Raw genomic sequence first — 21136 nt, forward strand, 5'->3', positions numbered from 1 at the left:
CTAAGGCGATCATCACGTGATGGGACTGTCGAGTATCGTCCATCTACAGAGTACGAGGATAGCTCGCCAGCTACCTAATTGCCTGGCCTCATTATTGCGTTCGAGGCACGAATAACATTGCAAAAGCAAAGACCACGTATACACGTGATCAGAACACAATCTGGGTGACAGTGCCAATACCTACGTTGAAGATAAACAATGACAAAGGATATCATGATGATCGCTGACAGCCAGTCGATATCTCTGCCATGGGTTTACTTGCAAGCCTCCCAAAATTAAAGTTGTGCCAAGAGATTGGGGTCACTGTAGAACCTCATGACTCAAGAGCTGGCCTGCTCTCTGCAAGATACTACAAACAACACAATCAGCACAAAATTCGACTGAATGTTTCCCGCTTGGAGTGAACGGCTTATCGGGGAGAGGATGCTCACCTCCGGCTTCTTGGATACGAGATTAGCCACCGACGAGGTTGCATTCAGTGCATGCGCCTGTCTACAGAGGTGCCTAACTTTGGTATATTCCGAACCACGCGGAACTGCCTCCCGCCCCTAGGGCGATGGCAGACGGACCCAGTCTCCACCGGGTCCAAGTGGGAGAGCCTGGGGTCACAACTTAACAAATACTAGATTAAGGTACCTTGTCCACCGATCTTCGCTTGAAATTAGTCCCCAATCCTTTTTCCTTTCCCCTCTCCCCTCATCATCTTATTCTTGGTTTGGAACCTACAAGCTGACTCTCTAATCTCCGTCCACAACTTCGTTGACGGAGTTACATGCCGTGGTTTAGTGGGTAATGGGCAGCCGCGGGATGAATCCCGATCGGAGAACAGAATCAACTGGGAAATGACAGATTATCACCGATGTAGGTCGACTGGACCAACTGGACGATAGCCAGGCTATCAGTCTATCGGATATCTCACGGCAGGAGATTGAGTATCTGTATCTCAAATTTGACGCACCGCTGCCACAGCCTGTGGGAGTCTCATCACCACCACAAGGGCAGCAGGAACCGCCGTCCAGCCCCAGCCTTGACAAGTATGCCTCGCCCTTCTTGTGGTCAAACTCCCGCAAGAGCGTGATAACCGTGACCTGCTGCTGTGTGACGACCATGGCAGCCTATGCAGCGGGTGAGTATACTCCGCCTGCAGATGAATTGACGTTCAAATGGGGTGTTAGCCGAATTGTCTACAATTTAGGTATCACGTTCTTTACGTTTGGGTTTGCTATTGCTCTTATGGTGCTGGCGCCTTTCTCCGAAATTAATGGGAGAAGGCCGATTTTTGTATCCAGTGGGCTGGTTTTTACCGGTATACTATTCCCTCACCTCTGTCACCATGCTCCGCGATGGGAGGTGTGTACCAGACTGATGCTTAGGTTTGATACGAAGAACAGTCTGCTTGGTGGGATGTGGAGCTACGGTGTCCCTAGCAGGTATGCTTGTGGCGAGATTTTTTCTAGGCATTGGTGGATGTATGTCAATGGTTATATCCATATTCTTCGTATGCCTGTTTATAGGTCGCTAACACCATACTTACTCGCCCCAGCGACATTTTCAACCGTGGTTGGAGGCATTATTCGCGATATTTACCATGCCGAAGACCGACATGCTCCCATGTCGTACTTTTCAGGAGCTGTCCTCTTTGGCACAGGCCTGGATCCGCTCATCACCGGTTTTATCCAACAACGGGCGGGCTGGCGGTGGATGTATTACTCGCAAGCCATTGTAGCCGCCGGTTTCCTTGTTGCCCTTACCCTTTTCTTTAGGGAAACTCGGGGCAGTGTGCTCCTGAGTCGCAAGGCAAAGGCCCTCAACGAACACTATGATGCACTGGAAAGTGCGGGCTACTATCAGTATGGAAGGACCGCGTGCAACGCATCAGGTGGAAGGTCAAGAGCGATGAAGAGCCGTGAGAGCATCGCCAAGATGACTTCCATTTCCTGCTACAGACCGTTCCGTAAGTCCCACCACTTCCTAGTTGATCACCTGTATTTGGGTGTATTCGGGACTAATTCGCTGCCAAGACCTCCTGTTCACCGAGCCTGTGGTCTTTTTCTTCTCCCTTTGGGTCTCTTTTAGCTGGTGTATTCTGTACCTCAATTTCAGTGCCATTCCCCTCGTCTTCTCCACAAACCACAACTTCAGTGTAGAGCAGTCCGGGGCGCTCTTCTCCGGTGAGCTCTCTATCCTACCATACAACGCATGCCATAAAGAAGTCACTGAGTATTGCTTGTAGCGGTGGCCATCGGCTCTATTTTGGCCACAATTTTGAGCATATATCAAGAGAAAATGACTGCCCGCATGGGGAAGGTGTCGAGTACCCCAGAAGGCCGTCTATATTTCACATGTGTGATGTCCTTCTTGATGCCCATTGGCCTATTTTGGTTCTGATGGACATCCTTCCCTTCGATTCCCTGGATTGTACCAACCGTCGCTATCGGGTGTGCGACTATGGGGATTTTCTCCATCTACCTAGCATCTTTCAACTACCTGGCAGACACTTACCACCGATATGCCAGCCCTGCGATTGCCGCCCAATCATTCTGTATGAGTCCCCTCTGCACCGGGGATGGGGTCGTTATCAGGACTAATTATCGACGTACAGGTCGAAACGTTCTTGCGGGTGTCTTCCCTCTCGTGACCAACGCGATGTTTAAGAATCTAGGCTACCCTGCCGCTTCCAGCTTGTTAGGTGGCATTGTAAGGACACACTCCTCCATAGCTGATAGACTTCCGTTCCGTGCTTATATTTCCCAGGGCGTCTTACTTACAATTGTGCCGTGGGCTTTGGTGTTTTACGGGCCTCGGATTCGAGCTCGGAGTAAATTTACCAGCGTAAGTATATTTTCCTCATGTGAATGGGGTTCTTCTCATCTGTGTATAGGAAATTACGCAGCACTATTGACCATGAACAACAACCTTGTTACTATGTTGGGATACAGTCTGACCATCAGCAATACAGGCATGATCTCTCCTGTATCTCTGAACAAGTTTCAGCGAAAGCATTGCCTGATGAGTGCTGTTGTCGATGAGCGAGCTTGATAATCTGACAATTTTTAGGCCGTGAAGTGTGACCTTGGTGATGTGAAAGACGATGTATGTATATGCTAGTTCGAAGGGGTCAAACCTCCATATATACGCGAAGGATAAGTAAATACTATCTTTTAGCACCTTGTTGGATCTCTCCCGATCATTTTCAATAACCATAACTGAACTATAAAGTATATGGAAGGTGGGTCTGGCATGGATCGACGGAATACTAATTTAGGTACCGAGCCTCCACGATGGGTTGATCAGTGGTCGGGTGCATGAAGAATCCTTCCTTGACCTTTTGTCAACTTCTCATTATGCTTCGTAAGTAATGATCTTAAGACGAGGCAAGTGATAAACGCAATTGCGCCAATTTCCCCGGCAAACCATAGGCACCACCGGCTATGCTGTCGGCCGAGCCCCATCTTCAACGAGATGCAGTAATCGGCCGACAGACTCGGATGAGAGATCCGGTGAGTATCTCGATTCAACCTCCGATGTATTTGGACCTGCACCACCAGAACAATGAAGGTGTAATTAAAGGAGCAAAGGCATAGGTTAGTTTATGGACTGTTGAATTAATGGATATGAGCAGGTACTACCCCATACTAATTTAGTGGTGAGTGACAATGCCGGGAATTGCCCAATGCGGCAGAGCGATAAACATCCCACAACAGATGAGCTCATTTCCAGCCAATCACAGACGTCCTGCCAAGCAGGCGGTGGCTGATTGCGTGATCGGGGATTGACAGCCCGTCATCTGCAATGGGCAATCTGGAGGGGTCGACAGAGGGAGGTTCAGCTCAGGTACTTATCTGCCCTTTTCATCCCAACCCCTCTCTTCCCCTTATTCTTCTCTTCCATCTCATCTGCCGTCGTTAGATTGCTTCATCCAGTTCATATCCCCTCCCCATCCACAATGGCTCAGGAACGCGCTCCGTAAGTGATGTCGCTCTCGTTGAACCCTACCCACCTTTTTTTGTTGAATTCTAAGAGCTGTACTGACCTACTGTATGGCAGCCTTCGTCTCGGCTCCACTGCCCCTAACTTCGAGGCTGATAGCTCTAACGGCCGTATCTCCTTCCACGACTTCATTGGTAACAACTGGACCATCCTCTTCTCTCACCCTGTTTGTACCCCGTCGTCTCCGTCCTCGTCGGATCCGGAACTGAGCTGATAGCCACAATAGGATGACTTCACTCCCATTTGCACTACCGAGCTCGGTGCGTTCGCTAAGCTCGAGCCCGAGTTCACTGCTCGTGGTGTCAAGCTGATTGGTCTGGTGAGTAGGATCAGTCCTTACTTCTTTGGACGGGACAGCTTGCTAACTAGTAATCTGCTATAGAGCGCCAACGGCACCGAGTCTCACCACGCCTGGATCAAAGACATCGACGAGGTCAACGGTTCCAAGCTCACCTTCCCCATTCTCTCCGACCCGGACCGCAAGATTGCCTATCTGTACGACATGGTTGACTACCAGGACACCACCAACGTTGATTCCAAGGGTATGGAGTTCCGCTCGCCTTCCGTGATCACTGTGCTCCCAGCTAACGAACGACCTCAGGCATGGCTTTGACTATCCGCTCCGTCTTTATCATCGACCCCAACAAGAAGATCCGTCTGATCATGTCCTACCCCGCCTCGACTGGCCGTAACACCGCTGAGGTCCTCCGTGTTGTTGATGCCCTCCAGACCACCGACAAGTACGGTGTCACTTGCCCCATCAACTGGCTTCCAGGTGATGACGTCGTCATCCCTCCTCCCGTATCCACTGAGGATGCCCAGAAGAAGTTTGGCGAAATCCGCGCCGTCAAGCCGTAAGTGTTTTGATCCATGCCTTTCTCCGGGAGGTGAAACACGACTGACTTGGGTCCGACTAGGTACCTGCGCTTCACAAACCTCAATAATAAGCAGTAAGCTGCGATGGGGTCCGTCTCACGCAATATTCGAACCTCATGACTCAAAAGGGATGAAGGCGTGGCAACAGATAGGATGTGGGGTGAACTCCGTTTCGTAGTGGGGAAAAAAGAGTTATGGATATGAATTTTCTAGCACATTGATACCTCCGTGATGATATAATCGAATTTACATGATCGTGTCCCTCAGTAGTGACGCCGATCTCTATCAAGCTAAACTATTTCCCTGCAGTCAATGAGGCTGTCGTCCTAGTTTGTCGTGTAAAAGTTGCGCCCTACTATTTCGGGGTCCTGCAGACCAACCGCCGTCCACTATGGAAAGGACAGGGTGGAGTACGACTGAACGTTTTAAATCGCGGGGGCGGAAGTTGTGGCGTAGCAGATGTAGCTGCGATGTCATCCTGCATAGCACCACATTCGCTGTCCGTTTCAGAACTCCGGTCCACGTCTAGTATGCATTTACCGCTCCGAGAAAGACGGTGATGGATTGGTACCCATCGTTTGGGGATGAGGAGGGGGTTAGGGGATCAATTCTCTCTCCCAACATCTTCACCGTTCTATCCCCAGTTGTTTCTTCCATTAAATATCTGACCTTTTCCCCTTCCTCATTATCCTCTGTTAAATCTGCCGTCAGCCAGTTGTGCTTATTTCATCCGTTGGATTTCTGCCCCTCAGGTTGGATGGATGACCATCGACGATTGGGGCCTCTAAGCATGGGTACTGTTCCTCCCCTTGACCTATTTCTTGCCTCCAGAAGAGGTATCGGATTAGTGTGGGACTGAAATAAACGAGATCGATCATCACTGTCCTCTGGAAGGGTGCCATGATGTTGTGGGAGGTGACTCTATGGTGGTATAGGATTCCAGACCAGCGTACTCTGTAATTGAATCGAATCCAGGTGGGGAATAAAGAACGAGCGTTTCACCATCTCAGCCTCTAACGCTTCGTCGATTGCTTCTAGATCCGATCCCAACTGTCACCGGGATAAACTTTGTCTTTGGCACGTTGAACTCCTTTAGCGTCGCTTTCTCTTCTCCACTCTTAGCACTCGGTGCCTGGACTGGACCATCGATTTCTTGGAGACCGCCTTGAGAACGCCCGCACTTTCGCTTCCGTTTCTTCTTTCCCCTCTCGAAGCCTCATCTCGTCCGGGCAATTGTGTGCATCCCTTGCGGCCACCTTCGACTCGGAACCCTTTTTTCTTCCTGTTCTTGTTTGGACGGCCGTCGGTAGAGGCGGGCACCCAGAAAAAGCCACCCACCGACTTTGTGGTTGCCTCCGTACTCGTGCCGCCCCTGATCTGGGCACACCAGACCGCCCGTGACACATTGCTGCTGAATCGCTAGGGATTTAGGACTACGGGCTTCCTATCGGATCGTATTCCTTTTCTTGTCTTTTTCTTTTTCGCTTGGATCCAACTCCTTCGCACTCGCTGTGTGGGTTTTTTTGGCCGCCCAGACGGCATTCAGCTTCTCGCTCAAGGCTGAGTGGCTCATGATCTGCCCGCAATAACTGGTGTGGATATCGTCGGCAACGAGTCATCGCGAATCGAGGTGTGGGATACAACGTGATACGTGGGAAGGTCGGTTCTGTGGAGGATCCATTATCGCCAAGATGATGTCCAGGAGTCAGTCGAGTTTGGGTTATCTAGATACCCCCCGAGAAGACTCCTCTAGCTCCGGAGTTATGCCAGGATATACCCAACCGCCTTCGAATTCAGGGCCCATCAATTTGTCAGGACTAGTGTGTAATGTACGACGCACGACCGGCAGAGAACCATATCCTCTGGTGGGGGCGACGACCACCATTCTGGGGGATAAACTCTACGTATTCGGAGGCCGCATCTTGTCGAAGACCCGGCCGCAGCTGACGTCCGATTTGTATGAGCTGGACTTGATTCGACGACACTGGACCAAGGTCGAAACCACCGGCGATGTCCCTCGTCCGCGATACTTCCACAGCGTGTGTGCCCTGGGGGACAATAAACTGGTGTGCTATGGTGGCATGTCTCCTTCTCTAAGTGCTCCCAAGGATCTAGGAGTCAATGGCTCCGCGGGTCAGGATGCGCAACCGGAGGTCGTCGTCATGTCCGATATTCATATTCTGGACGTGCCTTCTCGGACATGGGTCCGAGTCCCTGCGACCGAATCGCCTCAGGGCCGATATGCCCATTGTGCGACGATCTTACCTTCCAGCGCGCATTTCACGTCCGCTAGTGCTCCACTCTCGGCGATCCATCACAACCCTGCATCATCGAACCCTCATCAGGGCTCGATCGGTGTGGATATCGATGGCTTCGGGGGCGCGGAAATGGTGGTCGTGGGCGGCCAGGACAGCTCCAATCATTACATTGAGCAGGTCAGCGTGTTTAACCTGCGGAGCCTGAAGTGGACTAACACCAGCGTACTGGGAAGAAGCTGTGGTGCTTATCGTAGCGTCGTGGCTCCACTGACCGGTATGAATGTGTTGGATGTCGGGTCAAACTCCGTTGACAACGATGCACAAGATGTGGTGGAGGAGTCTCAGGTCGAAGGCACACCCATGTTGATTTATTCCAACTACAATTTCCTCGACGTGAAGTTGGAGCTCCAGCTCCGTCTTCCCGATGGCCGGCTGGTGGAAAAGCACATGCAGAGCCAGGCATCGCCGCCGGGCTTGCGATTCCCGAACGGCGGCGTCATCAACGGACACTTCGTCGTGAGCGGCACTTATCTGACCTCGTCAAAGCAGGAATATGCTCTGTGGGCTCTGGATCTCAAAACGCTCACGTGGGGTCGTATCGATGCCGGCGGGGCGGTGTTTGGTCAGGGCAGTTGGAATAGGGGTGTGCTGTGGTCGAGGAGGAACACTTTCGTGATTCTCGGGCATCGGAAGCGCAGCCTGGTGGATGATTATAATCATCGGCGGCTCAATTTCTCGCATGTGTGCATGGTCGAACTGGAGGCGTACGGGTTATACCACAACCCATGCAGGATCTCACCGACGTCGGGATATATCTCGCACAGCGCCCCGTTGGTTCCGGCTTCACTGCAGCAGAAGTTGACTCAACTGACCTCCGGCGGCAGGCCATTCTCCCCATCATCGGATGAGCTGGGCAGACTGGCGCAGTCCATCCCCGAGATGGCCGACATGGAGCTCCAAGCGGTGGGAGGAGAGCGCATCCCAGTGAGCTCGCGTATCTTAACGCGACGATGGGGCCCCTACTTCATCCAGCTCCTGCGCGATTCCGCGGACGGAGGTGTCTCCGACTCGGCTACACTTCGACCAGCGGTGCAAATGTATCCCAATCGCAATTCAAGCATCACCATCACCCCGTCCATTGGCCACAACATCAGCTACTCCAATGCCACCACCCTCCTCAGCAACCAGCCCTCTCCTTACAAATCATTGTTAGCAAATCTTGAGATACCCTCTGCGCATAGCTTACCTCCTGCTTCCCGCCATCGTGTTCTTTATCTCCCGCATACTTTCCTCACCCTCCAGGCTCTGGTCCATTACTTGTACACTTCCTCCCTCCCGCCCGCTGGCTCCCCGCTCTGCACTCCCCAGATTCTCTGCTCTCTCCTCCAACTCGCTCGGCCCTACCAGGTAGATGGCCTTCTTGAGGCCACCGTCGAACGGCTACACCAGATGCTTGACGGGCGCAACGCCGCCGCCGTCTTCAACGCCGCTGCCATGGCCGCCGGCGGAGGTCGGGGCACCGGCTTCACCAGCGGGCCAGGCGGCACCCTGGAGGCGCTCAATGGCGCCCATGCGGCTAGCGATTCCTCCGTGATCACCGGAACCAGCACCTCTCAACACAGCCAACTCACCTCGGATTCCTCCGACACCGAACACGGCACCTCCACCACGGCGTCCGCGACCAGCAGCACCAGCGGCGTCACGCACTCGCGAGGCATCCCGCTGCGCATCAACACCAACATCTTCAGTCGCCGAAATCGAACCAACGCCAGCCACGATCGCGACCGCGACCGTGAGGACTCCGTCAGCAACGCTAGTGCCACCTCCGCATCCACCAACACCAGTTTCGACCATTCCGACACCGACCTCCCCGGAAATCAGGGTTCCAACCATCGCCGTCGTGACACCGATGCCGAACTCCAACCGCAGCGGGAGATCTGGACCGGCGAACTCAGCAGCGTCATTGGTCTACAGAAGCGCGGTCTGCGTGGTCTCATGGAAGGCCGTCGGTTGCGAGAACGTACTTCTAAACCCCCAAGTACGGGTGGTCTCTTGCCTGTCCCTGGCGATCTGACTACTTCTGTTGCTATGACCTAAACTGTCCCCCTCCCCCCTTTTCTCTTATTCATCCGTATCATTGTACATGCCCTATTCCTTTCCATCTGTTTTATCTCATGCCAAGCATCAGGATGATTTTAGTTTTTCCTCCTTATTTTCTATAAGATGAAGCCGAAGCACTGCAAGAATCGAAATATATAAATAGATACGATACATACATATCTTTGCCCTTCTCTTCCTCATCCTCTCCTATCTGTACTTCTGCTCCGTTTCTCTGTATTATTTTGTCTGCTGCGGAGGACTTTGAGCTCTAGTCTGGGCGGTAGTTAACTATGTCTTCATCGATCGGGTTTTATTGATGTCCCCTCCAAGTTTTGACTTTAGCTTCTTTTTTTCTTAGGACATGATGATATATCACTGTTGTGCTTTTCATTCTTGTCTGGCTGAATGGTCTGCGCCCTTGTCTTTATCTTCTCTATTGGCTGTTTTAGATCCTCGTATATAGTGTGCTGGATCGAGAACCCTTTCTGTCTATACTATACTATACCATACTACAGATTTATGGTTCAACAATAAATAAAAATTGGAAATGAGTAATTCATGGATTGCACTTGGTTTACACCTCTTTATTCTATCTTCTTCATGTGGTCTGAACCTGAATAAAGAACATGATCATAATGGCGTACAAGTAAGGCTCAGCCGGACTAACTTCGTAGTTAACTATCTGGCTGGTTACAAATCTCCAGATCAGCTTTTTGGTTCTTTTTTTGTTGGTTATCCTCGTCGACGGATGAGGTTTCGCGAACTGGACAGGACCCATGCCTCCCAGAAGATCTGCTGTCCGCGTCGTACACTCACCCCGTTATCTCCCAGATCGTCGACCGTCAACAGCCGAAGTTTTTCCAACGTAGCGTCAGAGAAGGACCGACGGGTGTTCCCGCGTGGGGCGAACGATAAATAGTCGGTGTTGAGGGCGGTCGCGGACGGCAAAGGATCGGCGGTCGGTTGGGCGACCACTGACAGGATGGGAGCGTCGGGGGAAGGAATTCCGTCACCTCCGCCGCCGCCGTGGCCATGGCCATTCATGGGCTGGTCGGCGTCGAAGTGCGCGGCGTAATTGATCTCGCGCAGATCGATGCGTTCCAGCAGGTCCATCTCGTCGCGGAGTACGGAGAGGATATCGCGCCATCGGCTGCCCGTCCGCAGGTAAACACTGGCGAGTCGGAGGTCGCGCAGCGGTCGCCGGTGGCGGCGGATCAGGGAGATGATTTCGTCTGAGCCCAGGCGCCAGCCTTGGATGCTCAAGGTGCGTAGTCGTTTCCACTGCATGCGGTGGAAGATGCGCTCGAGAGAGAGATCGAGCGGGAGATTGGCGGGGAAGCCGAGGTGGAGGGCTGTCAGATTCTTCGTGGCCTGGAAAAACTCATAGAATACATGGGACAGCGTCTCCATGCTGGTAGTCATGTCGGTGCGCGAATGGAATGTAACATCCAGGCTCGTCAGCCGCGCTCCCAGGGCCGACAGGGTTGTCGTGGGGGCTTGCAACAATCGAGCCGTTGCCTCGGGACAGATTTGCGGGGCAACAAAACGCACAGAAGAACATTTAGATTCGAGTAAGGAGAGCCCGAGGCTAGAGACCGCGCGCGAGCATGCGGACTCCCAATCCAGCCGAGTGTTCTCTTCCAGAGAGTGTTGCCGGATATTCAAGTAATCGCTCGTCCGCTTCGTCCTGCAGGCGCAACAATTGACCTGCTGCAAAGCGGGGAACGCGGCGATCGCCCGCCGCAATAGTGCTAGATCATGGTTTCGGTCCACGATGTATCTCTGCTCGTGTAGTCGATGCTTGTGGATGTGCGAGATGGTGCGGTCTTCGGATTCGACGGTGGACAGGACTTGGGTCCAGCCTAGACGAGATGTCAGCTCGATTGACCAGGCCAGGTGGGCGGGTCTGCAGAGACGGTACCGCTTCCTTGGTAGAAGGGTCGCACCATGTACGTGAAATATCTGACATGACAGGCCAGCTGCATGTGCAGAAGATCCTCCACCCGCTGAAATCCGTCCCGCGAAAAGCGCAGGACAAACCGAGGGAACTTCCGGGGCGTCCCAATGAGCATGAACCTCCTACACACGAGTCTGAACCGATCCAGCTCCGTCTTCTCGCCGTATGCCATGCGGGAGTGTCCATTGGGTCCACGGGAAGGATCGTGGGGGGTCGTATGCGACGGGTTCCGTGCCCAGGAGAAAGGAGAGAATGTCACTGATGAGTTCGTCGGCCAAGTCATCAATGCGTCGTGGGGGGTCCATCATGTCTGCTCCGCGAGGCAGCCGTGTGTTCGGCTGCTCGGGAAACTCGAACCAACATGGAAAGCCGGCCGTCCGGGAGAGAACAGGAATTCGCGATATACCAGAAGCGACGGGTACAGATGGGGGAAATCCAAGGGTGGGAGGGGAATAAAATTAAATTAAGAAAACGAACGAGGATTGAAGTAGAGATCGCAGTCTAGTGAGAGGGGAAGAAGAAAAGCAAAAAGGTGGAGGTGATGGGAGAAGAGAGAGAGACTTGGGTGCCAGAAAAAAAGAGGTCGGAAGGGGGCACGGGAAAAAAGAAAAAGAAAAAGAAAAAAAACCAAATAAAAGAAGCAAAGAGGGACGGTCCAAGAGGACAGGGAAGACGACTCGAATAAATAAATAGGAAATTAATTAATCAGGTCGAAAAAGAAACGACGAGAAGCAAGTAATACAGCGGGTCTTCGACTCCCCCAGACGGTCACAGACATAGCGCTTGGAGGGCGACATGTCTTACAAGATGGCCAGCGTCCCGCATCGATCGACAGCGGTATCATCATCATCAGACTGACGGACTGCGACCTGGACCAGACCAGCACGATTTTTTGAGCTGCACGCCGCGATACTGGACGACAGCAGGGTCACATGATTGAAGCAGCATGCGGTTATCCAGCGCGAACCTGCAGGACGACGAGGTGACGAGAGCGAGGGATTGGTAGAGAGGAGGATGAAGGTCGAGGAACAAGCAGGAAGCAGGAGAAAGGGGGCAGCGACGATGTGACGAGAGAGAGAGAGAAGCCAATCGACTAGACTCCGACTTGCATGCAGACGCCCACGGCTGCCAAACCCCGCCTGGACGACGATCGACTGGCCAGCAGGGTGAGTTTGCAGAAAGGGATCGGAGGCCAACCCACAATCCTATTCCCAGGCTCGGTCGCATCTTCATTCATTCGTCTTCAGGTCGGTTTATACTGCGATGGCCTGGCCAGGATCAGCAACTGCTGACCAGATTCACGCCCCCATCTGAGACATCATCAGCGTCTAGGTGCATCATGGACAGGTATTGATTGAATGTACGTTGGAGCCATCTTTTTTCCTTTTTTTTTTTTTTTCATTTTTTCCCTTTCTCTTTTGCCATCGCCTTTGGTTTACAGGATCTCAAGTCAATCATCCCTTCCGTGGGCACTTCTCAGGGCTGGAATGGATGTGTACGGTATATACAGGAGGAATTGTGACACCGATAGACCGCAAGAGGGACCGGGGGGAGGAGGGGGGTGACCAGATCCGAGGGCTGCATGAGTCCATGGCAGAGAATCAGCAGCTTCCCGCGTTCAGTCAACAGCCGTGGATTAATCTAGTCATTTCTTGGCCATTTCCATCTGACGCCGTCGGATCTCTGTGCTGCTTAGCTTGGAGGCAAAATCCTCGACGTCTTGCGATGGCATGCCGCCCATCAGTAGCACGTCAATCTCAAACACCTCGAGCTTCTTCCAGCCCTTTTTGATACGCTCCTCGTTGATTGCAGTACCTCCCGCACGAGTCTCCTTAGAAACCACCAAAGCGCTGATATTCTCCTCGGTGATGGTAGGCCCAAATGGGTCGAGGATCTGAACCAGCTTCATGGTCAGTCCGGGCCGAACCTTCACCAGCATATACTTTCCATTCGGGCCTGGCCGGGTCACTTGCTTGATACTCGCTGCACTATCTGTAGGGGGGTCGAACTCCATGATGGCTGAGAGGAATCCGGCCACGCTCCTACACCGGTCGTCCCAGCTCTCCAAGAATTCGGCATACTTCTTGTTCACTAATAGATCATCGCCGGTCACCCCCACTGCGAGGACCCTATCTTGCTCGGGGGAAGCAGGTTGCAAGACCAGCGCCGTGGCAGTGAGCAAGAACTTGTGTCCGATGTGGAAATGATCGAAAGTGCCTCCCACGATCACCGAATAATGTGAGATCGGTTCTTGGGTATCCTCAGTAGTCACCAGAGCGTCGGAGGGGGTCCATTTGGGAACCCCCGAGATGGGATGTACATCGCCCGCATTGGGATCCTTGGCCTGGGAATAGATACTACTGAAGGCCGTTGCCAGCGTCTGACCTACGTGGTTATCCGGGTAAAAGATCCAATTCCACAGTCGTGACGACCGAGCCAGCGTCTGCAAGTGGACAATAGGGCCGATCGGAGAGTTCCCGGGTGACGAGTCTGTTGGAGGGCTCCGGACAGAGTCGAGATCCAGGAATATTATTCGTGCGTCGATACCATCAGGCACATCCAATTCGATCCGTTTCTTCACGGAAATAACTCCCAGAAGTCGATATAGGTTGGCCAAACAAGCTTGAAGACTGCCAAACACCTGGGACCGAGGCCGAGACAGGGAATGCAAGCCGGGAAGGGCAAGGGCAATATCCAAGATAGCCGTCCGGTTGACACCTTGAAGGTTTTGATAGAGTCGTAAGCAGACGGTAGAGAGGAGGGACTCGTAGACCTGTTGGAATTGCTCGAACGAGGTCGACGGTGGAGGTGGTAGAAGCAACAGAGCCGAGGTTTGGTCAAAGGATGACGCTGCCATGTTGCGGGGAGAGCTTCAACGCGGAGGTGGGGAGGGAGAAGATGGAATTCAATGAGTATGAGGGACCACGGCCGGGATGATAGGAACCGAGAGGATTGAACGATAGAAATGAAGGAATGATGATTAGACTGAGAACGAGATGTAGAACGAAGAGAGAAGGAGAGACTAGGAAAGAAAGAGAGACAAATCTCCAAAGAATAAAAGCGATGGATAGATACCCTGCAGCTGAGTCAGCGGGACGAGAATCGCCAACGGTCCGACTGCACTCACTCTCCTAATCTTGCTGTTCATCTCGACATCGCCAGCAGCTTCTTCGAATCCCCCCCCCCTCTCTCTCCCTCGGGCATGACTCTCTCTGCACTCGTCGCCAGTGCAGTCGGACTCTCGAGCTGATGCCCCTTTCTCCCCGCCAGAGTCAGCCTGATATCCCTCCGTCTCCGCGAGACGTCACTGGTGTTGCAATCCGACTGCACGATTGCAATTGTTGAGAACAGCCCACGAGGTCCGATTCGTGTGTCGTCATCATGTCGAATCCTGGACCGGCCTATGACCCTCGTCGAGCCACCGTGTATGCTCGACAACCGGAGGAGCTTCATATCCCCTCGGGTGGTGCTCCCCTGCAGCGACAGTCCATGTCCCATGAATTCGCGACCGGTACCGATAACCATGTTCCTTCGATCAATCTCCATCCGACGAGTCCTCAACCGAATCAGTATGGGGGTGGGAATAGTGCTAGTGGAGCACTACCAGGGGCATTGCAGCCAGGAAATGCCAACCGACCACATGCCATGTCTGTGAACACTGCCCCGTCCGGTATACCCACGCTGCCTCAGTTGTCGACACAGCTCCAGCAGCAGCAGCAGCAGCAACATCCACAACCCCCATCCACCCCTCGCTCTGGCATGTCCAATTCTCATGGTCACTCCCGTTCCAGCCCGGCGGGGGTTGAGCAGTCGAAATACAAGCCACATGGCGTTTCAGACACTACCCGTTACGGGTCATCCCCCGGCGCTGGATTCCCGCCGACCACTCCACAAGGTGCCAAAATCTCACCTCTTGGTTTATCTGATATCCGCCCGTCGACAGACCTTCTGAGCGACCATCTCATGAGCCCAGGGGCGCAGCTTCACAATGGGGACAACCCGGTGCCGACGAACAGTAACTACATCGCACCGTGGCCGGTGTATGCAGTGGATTGGTGTAAATGGCCCGTTACAGGAAGCGCTAGCTCATTCGGGGGCAAATTGGCTCTGGGAAGCTACCTGGAAGACAATCATAATTATGTACAGTCCTCCCCGTCTTGTTGTCCTGTCCAATTTCTGATCACCTGCAGATACAAATCATTGATACCCACTTGACCCAGCCTGACCCCGACACGCAAGACGCTGCGGCTGGCGACGTCAAGCTGGAATATGTAAAAACTGCGGAAGCCTCGCATTCGTATCCTGTTACGCGAATCCTCTGGGAACCTCCCACGTCCCAAAAGCAATCAACTGATCTTCTAGCGACTTCGGGCGACCATCTACGGCTGTGGTCCCTTCCGGCCACAACCTTGCATGAGTCCAATTCCATTACGCGAGCGGCCAGTCAACGAGAGCCTCCTACTGCAAAGCTTTCCCCCTTGGCGCTATTGTCAAATTCGAAGTCTCCCGAGCATACGGCCCCCATCACCTCACTTGACTGGAACACAATCTCACCCAGCCTGATCATCACGTCCAGCATCGACACGACCTGCACCATCTGGGACATTCCCACGCTTACGGCCAAGACTCAATTAATCGCACACGATAAGGAAGTGTACGACGTTCGCTTCTGCGCCAGTAGTGTCGACGTCTTTGTCAGCTGTGGCGCCGATGGCAGCGTGCGCATGTTCGATCTCCGCAGTCTGGAACACAGCACGATCATCTACGAGCCGACCGACAAGAATGAGAAGCGTATGTTCGCACTGTGCCCTCCGAGCCCTCGTTTTCCCCTGTCAAACTCTAACCTAGATGTTCTTCAACAGTGATCAGCCCCGGCAATGGCAGCCCCTCAGCCCCAGCCTCTGTATGGCCTCCACCACTACTCCGAATTGCCGGTAAGGACCCGCGTGGACATCTATCTAACTCTTCCCGATGCATCTTCTGACCTTAATGGGCCTTAGCATCCCCACATGATGCCCAACTTTTGGCCACCTTCTCCCAGGACTCCAACATCGTGCGCGTACTGGATGTCCGACAGCCGGGGCAGGCCCTCCTGGAACTGAAGGGCCATTCGGCCCCCATCAATTCTGTCGAATGGTCTCCCAACCGCCGTGGTGTTCTTGCTTCCGGTGCAGACGACTGCTTTGTGCTTCTCTGGGACCTGATCAACCAGCAAAACGCTGCACCCGTTCCTCCCGCCGTGCACAATCCGGGTGCTCCCTCAATCACCTCCGAACGCGGCCCCGCGGCTGCATGGCAATGTGACTATGAAGTTTCCAATATCACCTGGTCACCTCAAGGCCGCACATCCAGCGGACACCCACGAGACTGGTTGGGTGTGTGCGGGGGTCGGGGCGTGTGGGGGGTGGCCGTCTGAGAAGACAAGAAGATAAATAAGCAAAAGCGAAAAAAATCTCGTCTCGCATATTAGACACGCCTGTCAGGGGTTCTTCTTTTGGATGGAAATCCCTGCTATTGCCAGTGCACGGATGAGATAGATGATCGATATGGAGTTTGTCTGTTTGGCATGATCTGGTATATGGTATGGTTATAGTACGAGTGAACGAATGAATGAATGAAACTTCCGCTAGTAATAAGAAACCAGAATGCACATGATAAATATGTACTAGAGTATTACTAGATGGAGGAGAACTAGATATGCTGGATATATAGTCTTCACAAGACTGTAAGGTTTCCATCAATCCTACAGGCTCGAACCAGCCATCCAAATGCCGTACCAACATGAAGCTACGGAGATTCTTGATTATTTTCGCTATCTTCCATGGGGGACTAGTGGGGTACTACTATCCATGGAGAATACTGACAGTTATATCGAATCATGAGTCTTCCATTTCAATCATGAACCAATATAATTCAGTGGAATTCATTTCTACACAAACAGCCAGTCCCGGATGTCTCATGGACAAATCCACCGCGCTAACGTCACAAGTGCCCTGTGTCGCTGATATCCATCTATCCGGTGGATTGGTCCATGACCGAACGGTATATTTCTCTATATTTCTCGTTGAATTCCGTGAATAATACCGCATATTCCTAAGAATCTGGATGAATTCGATAGATAGATCCTCTCTACTGACGGTCACTTTCTTCAGCTTTCTGGTGAATCCCATCTTTGTAGAATGGAGATATCCTTATCCAGGATGAATGACTCAGGTATAAAAATAGATTCATAAGTCTCCGTCAAATTTCTCATCATCCTCTCATCCTCTCATCCTCTCATCCTCTCATCCTCTCATCCTCTCATAGTCGCAATCTCTTTCGAAGCCTAACAAACCAAAATGGCGGACCAGATCGACAACCGCTCGAGGACTAGATCGAGGATGACTCCTGAACAGTGTATGTGATCTTCTTTCCCCACATGGGGTCATGGGAGATACCAGATGAGTGCTACCAGCGAGCCCGGATCGATCTCCAGCGCGGTATCTATTCTATCCACAAGGCCGAAGCCGAGATCTCCGGGGGAGACTGGGGTGTCTTCTGGGCTGTGTTTCCAACCGTTGTCCCCGAGGAGGAACATGACGCCTTTTTTTGTGCTGATGTTCTCGAGCAGTTGAATCCTATACCAGAGCAGCACTTGCGTCTCTTCATCGTGGTTTTATCCGGAAGAACTCTCCGGGGGCTCAGGGTCTGTCTCTCTGTCTTTGTGGGGTTGGAAAATATCCTGGAAAAATGAAGAAGGCAAAACTCTTGAAGAAATAGTTTCATTCTGATTGATTGCTATTGAACACTTGTTTACGGAAAAGACAAAGAAAAGAGAAAAAGAAACAATTTTTTAAAATTGTTCTGTACACAAGACCAAAAGAGGAGCGAAAAGGAGGGAATAGAGAGAAAAAAGGGAGGTTATTGGACAGAAGTATTTCTTTTTCTTTTTTATTGTGAGTTGTGCTAATTATATTTCTTAGTTACTATCATTATCATATAAGAATAAAACTCAGATGGTGAGGTCTCAATATCTTCTTTTGCAATTTTGTAGAACTCGTAGATGATTCTGACTCAAGGATTGGGATTTCATAACTTGACGATGAATTTGGGTCAGCGAGAAGGTAGCTGAGAGCCGAACTCGTCAGTATCAGGTTTAATATCATGTAGTTTGTATTCGATGCCCTTGGATGCGACAGATAATCCACCATATCAAACAGTGGCTCCGTACAATCCAGAGGTCAGTTTTCATAGAATGTATAAAATCAGTCGCATGTATGGCTCCGTTGGGATCTGCGGAGCATTGCCACTATGGAGTAGGTATAGTGGCTAGAATCCAATGGTAATATAGCTTCACGGTAAAAAAGCTCAAATTCCAGTACTACTTGAGCTTATGAAGCACCTATGCATCGTCAGTAAGGTAAGATATCACCGCGGAAATCAAGCAGCTGCTCTTGATCACTTACAGGTGTGGATATTTTGCATCGCAAGGTTGAGGGGGCAGCGATAATTCGGCATTTGGCCAATTCATGGACCTACAAATTCTGCTGGGCAACCAATCCAACATCAAGTGCAAACCTCTACCGGAACAAGTCCCAAATGGATACGAGGAACACGTATATTAAGAATGGACCTGTCAAAGGCACCACCCAAGAGGAGTATCAATATATGTACGTAAATCTTGCATAAACCTTCTTCCACGTCTATCCAGTATGTCGGGTTTGGAATATAATATGCCTGTGCCGCGAACAATATCTCCCAAACAGCCAATTTAAGACACATTCAATGTAGATGGGATTCAGGAGCGGCATTCGCAGGCCTGTTCGTCTTAACGATGACTTGATCCTCGACCCAGCGAGCAAATTTGACACTGGGGATGTCGACAGCGCGCCAAAAGACGTCACCGGCCCACAGCGACAGGGGCAGACAAATGAGCCAGCCGAGGAAGAAGCCGAGGCAGTACTGAAAGTTGGTCTCCTTGCCCACAATATTCCAGATGTTGGGCATGATGGAGTATCCCAGGGAGTGCAGGATAGGACCGTGCACAATATAGAACGAAAACGAGATCTTGCCGAGGTACTGTGACAGAGGATTCGTGAACAGCTTTTGGATGTCCTTGGAGTGGTTGATACTGAACACGATTAGAATAGCACCCAGAGTCTGCGGGAACCGGTGCGGCTCGGGATAGGTTTTGGGGGTAATCTTCCAGGTCCACATGTAAAACGGGGTCCATTTGTAGCCGGTGTTCGGCGTTGATCCCAGATAGAGGCCTGCGAGGAAGAGCCCAATCCAGAGCCTGCGGCACAGCAGGCGCGAAAAGATACGTTGCCCGAACGGGAAACGGTGGCTCCAGGGCTTCTCGTCTGCCGACGGGCGCTCCCAGGTACCGTTTATCAGGTCGGCTTCGGCCATGATCATCCCGGAAAGAAACAGCACCACATCCCACCGGCCCCATCGCATGCAGAACCATACAAGAATGCTGACAAGAGAGAGACGCACCCGGGTCGTGACCCGCGAGGTGGCCAGAATGGTGAGGAAAAGAACGATCGAGCAGCGAAATTCGACCGGGATCGTCCACAGGTGCGGGTTATAATAGTTGTAGTAGAGGGCCCAGTTCCACGGATCGATCAGGTGTACCACCGTCAAATACCAGTCCCAAAACTGTTTGTTGAAGGTTTTCATAATATGCGGGTGCTGTTCGTTGGTCCCTAGAATGGTCAAGCCTTGGTTGACCACCTTGTGCGAATAGTTGTACGCCCCGAGACGCACGGCCAGCATGACAAACAGGATGCCGATAATCGAGGGGATGTAGAGGCGGAGGCCCCGGCGGAATGTGGATGAAGCCAGAACGGTGAAGGTCTGCTCCCAGGACCGACTGCGGATCATCTTCAGGGGCTTATACGAGAGGACATACCCCGAGAGCACGAAGAAGATGGCCACCATAATATGTCCGGAGACCAGCACATGAATGATGGGAAGCTGGAAGAAATAGTAATTCTCCCTATTAAAACCCCAGCCGACGGCGACTTTCCAAGTGTACGTGAATAGGAAATGAAAGTTGAAGACCAGCAGGCAGGCCCAACCACGCAGACCGTCCAGCGCTGCGATCCCATGGAGTTTAGTCGGTTGGGGCGGTTGGCCACCCACCCAATGCTGCAGATAACTTGGGGTGAGAGCAACGGTCAATTTCGCAACGAAAAGTTCCAGATACTCTTGCCAGTGGACGGAGAGTTGCTTGATCGGCGGGGAAAACTCGGCCAGACTCGACCAGTTCCACGACGGCTGTGAGGCGCGATCCGGGCCGGATTCCAGATCGGTTAAGGGAATGTTGTGGATCGCCGGCGATCCTCGAGGGGCATTATCGATATATGACATGATGGGAGGTAAGAGAAGGATGGGAGGTGCGCTCTTCGTGGACGATTCTGCCGTAGGTGGATCGATAAGGAGAGTTGCGTAACACAAGGAAGGTGAGTGTGGGCCACCAACGGTAGCGAGCGTGAAAAGTAGCCCAAGATGAGGTTTGAGGCGGACAAAGATGCAGCAATGCGCGCTATGTCTATGTCTAGTCTATCTATCTATGTGCAGGTCATTCGAGAAGACAGTTGGCGGAGCATGCTGAATGCTTGAACAAGGGAGGTGAAGTGATTGATTAGTGGAGGCATAGAGCGATCAGTGGGGGCTGCACTTTACCTGGAGAACCTCCATACATCGATCGAGGTCCGATGGCAATCGCGAGCCGATTGCGAAGACGAGCCGAAGACGAAGGAAAAGGAGAGAGAGATCGCGAGCGACCAAATTGGGCGGATTTACCCGATCGGGATCTCCGGTCATGTGGCCAGAACTTGATTCCCACTTCGTTAACAAGCACTCCTCTATGTTTCCTCTGTATTGTGGTTCTCATAGAAACAATATATTACTAGTAGATATCTGTCTTTACTGATCGTTATGACTCTTTGGGTGTAACTGCTGTTGGAAT

The 21136-nt window shown here is 52.1% G+C and overlaps 8 protein-coding genes across 8 annotated transcripts; 4 read left to right on the forward strand and 4 right to left on the reverse strand.

Annotated features, from left to right (window-relative positions):
- Nucleotides 1-556: 556 nt before the first annotated feature.
- Nucleotides 557-4944, forward strand: ATNIH1004_004870 (uncharacterized protein; the record flags this gene model as incomplete). Its single annotated transcript, XM_033569535.1, has 14 exons — nt 557-589; nt 850-1195; nt 1458-1469; nt 1544-1954; nt 2474-2542; nt 2603-2697; nt 2755-2832; nt 3058-3093; nt 3266-3351; nt 4090-4156; nt 4217-4309; nt 4373-4532; nt 4592-4844; nt 4908-4944. The coding sequence occupies 14 exons, from the start codon at nt 557-559 to the stop codon at nt 4942-4944; spliced, it is 1776 nt and encodes a 591-aa protein (XP_033428341.1).
- A 1613-nt stretch (nt 4945-6557) lies between these two features.
- Nucleotides 6558-9221, forward strand: ATNIH1004_004871 (putative regulatory protein Ral2; the record flags this gene model as incomplete). Its single annotated transcript, XM_033569536.1, has 1 exon — nt 6558-9221. The coding sequence occupies one exon, from the start codon at nt 6558-6560 to the stop codon at nt 9219-9221; it is 2664 nt and encodes an 887-aa protein (XP_033428342.1).
- Nucleotides 9222-9956: 735 nt separating this feature from the next.
- Nucleotides 9957-11464, reverse strand: ATNIH1004_004872 (F-box domain protein; the record flags this gene model as incomplete). The annotated part of the gene is made up of 2 exons (XM_033569537.1): nt 9957-11086; nt 11146-11464. The coding sequence occupies 2 exons, from the start codon at nt 11462-11464 to the stop codon at nt 9957-9959; spliced, it is 1449 nt and encodes a 482-aa protein (XP_033428343.1).
- Nucleotides 11465-11981: 517 nt separating this feature from the next.
- Nucleotides 11982-12519, reverse strand: ATNIH1004_004873 (uncharacterized protein; the record flags this gene model as incomplete). The annotated part of the gene is made up of 2 exons (XM_033569538.1): nt 11982-12335; nt 12475-12519. The coding sequence occupies 2 exons, from the start codon at nt 12517-12519 to the stop codon at nt 11982-11984; spliced, it is 399 nt and encodes a 132-aa protein (XP_033428344.1).
- A 307-nt stretch (nt 12520-12826) lies between these two features.
- Nucleotides 12827-14038, reverse strand: ATNIH1004_004874 (putative pantetheine-phosphate adenylyltransferase; the record flags this gene model as incomplete). The annotated part of the gene is made up of 1 exon (XM_033569539.1): nt 12827-14038. One exon carries the CDS (start codon nt 14036-14038, stop codon nt 12827-12829), a length of 1212 nt encoding a protein of 403 aa, XP_033428345.1.
- Nucleotides 14039-14562: 524 nt separating this feature from the next.
- On the forward strand, nt 14563-16597 carry ATNIH1004_004875 (WD repeat protein; the record flags this gene model as incomplete). Its single annotated transcript, XM_033569540.1, has 4 exons — nt 14563-15321; nt 15372-15972; nt 16044-16115; nt 16182-16597. 4 exons carry the CDS (start codon nt 14563-14565, stop codon nt 16595-16597), a joined length of 1848 nt encoding a protein of 615 aa, XP_033428346.1.
- Nucleotides 16598-17599: 1002 nt separating this feature from the next.
- On the forward strand, nt 17600-17914 carry ATNIH1004_004876 (uncharacterized protein; the record flags this gene model as incomplete). Its single annotated transcript, XM_033569541.1, has 1 exon — nt 17600-17914. One exon carries the CDS (start codon nt 17600-17602, stop codon nt 17912-17914), a length of 315 nt encoding a protein of 104 aa, XP_033428347.1.
- A 1028-nt stretch (nt 17915-18942) lies between these two features.
- ATNIH1004_004877 (acyltransferase family protein) lies at nt 18943-20535 on the reverse strand (the record flags this gene model as incomplete). The annotated part of the gene is made up of 1 exon (XM_033569542.1): nt 18943-20535. One exon carries the CDS (start codon nt 20533-20535, stop codon nt 18943-18945), a length of 1593 nt encoding a protein of 530 aa, XP_033428348.1.
- Between the last annotated feature and the right edge of the window lie 601 nt (nt 20536-21136).

The sequence above is a fragment of the Aspergillus tanneri genome (genome assembly GCF_003426965.1).
Source record: "Aspergillus tanneri strain NIH1004 chromosome Unknown AapTan_3_pilon_pilon_pilon, whole genome shotgun sequence".
Lineage (NCBI taxonomy): Eukaryota > Fungi > Ascomycota > Eurotiomycetes > Eurotiales > Aspergillaceae > Aspergillus > Aspergillus tanneri.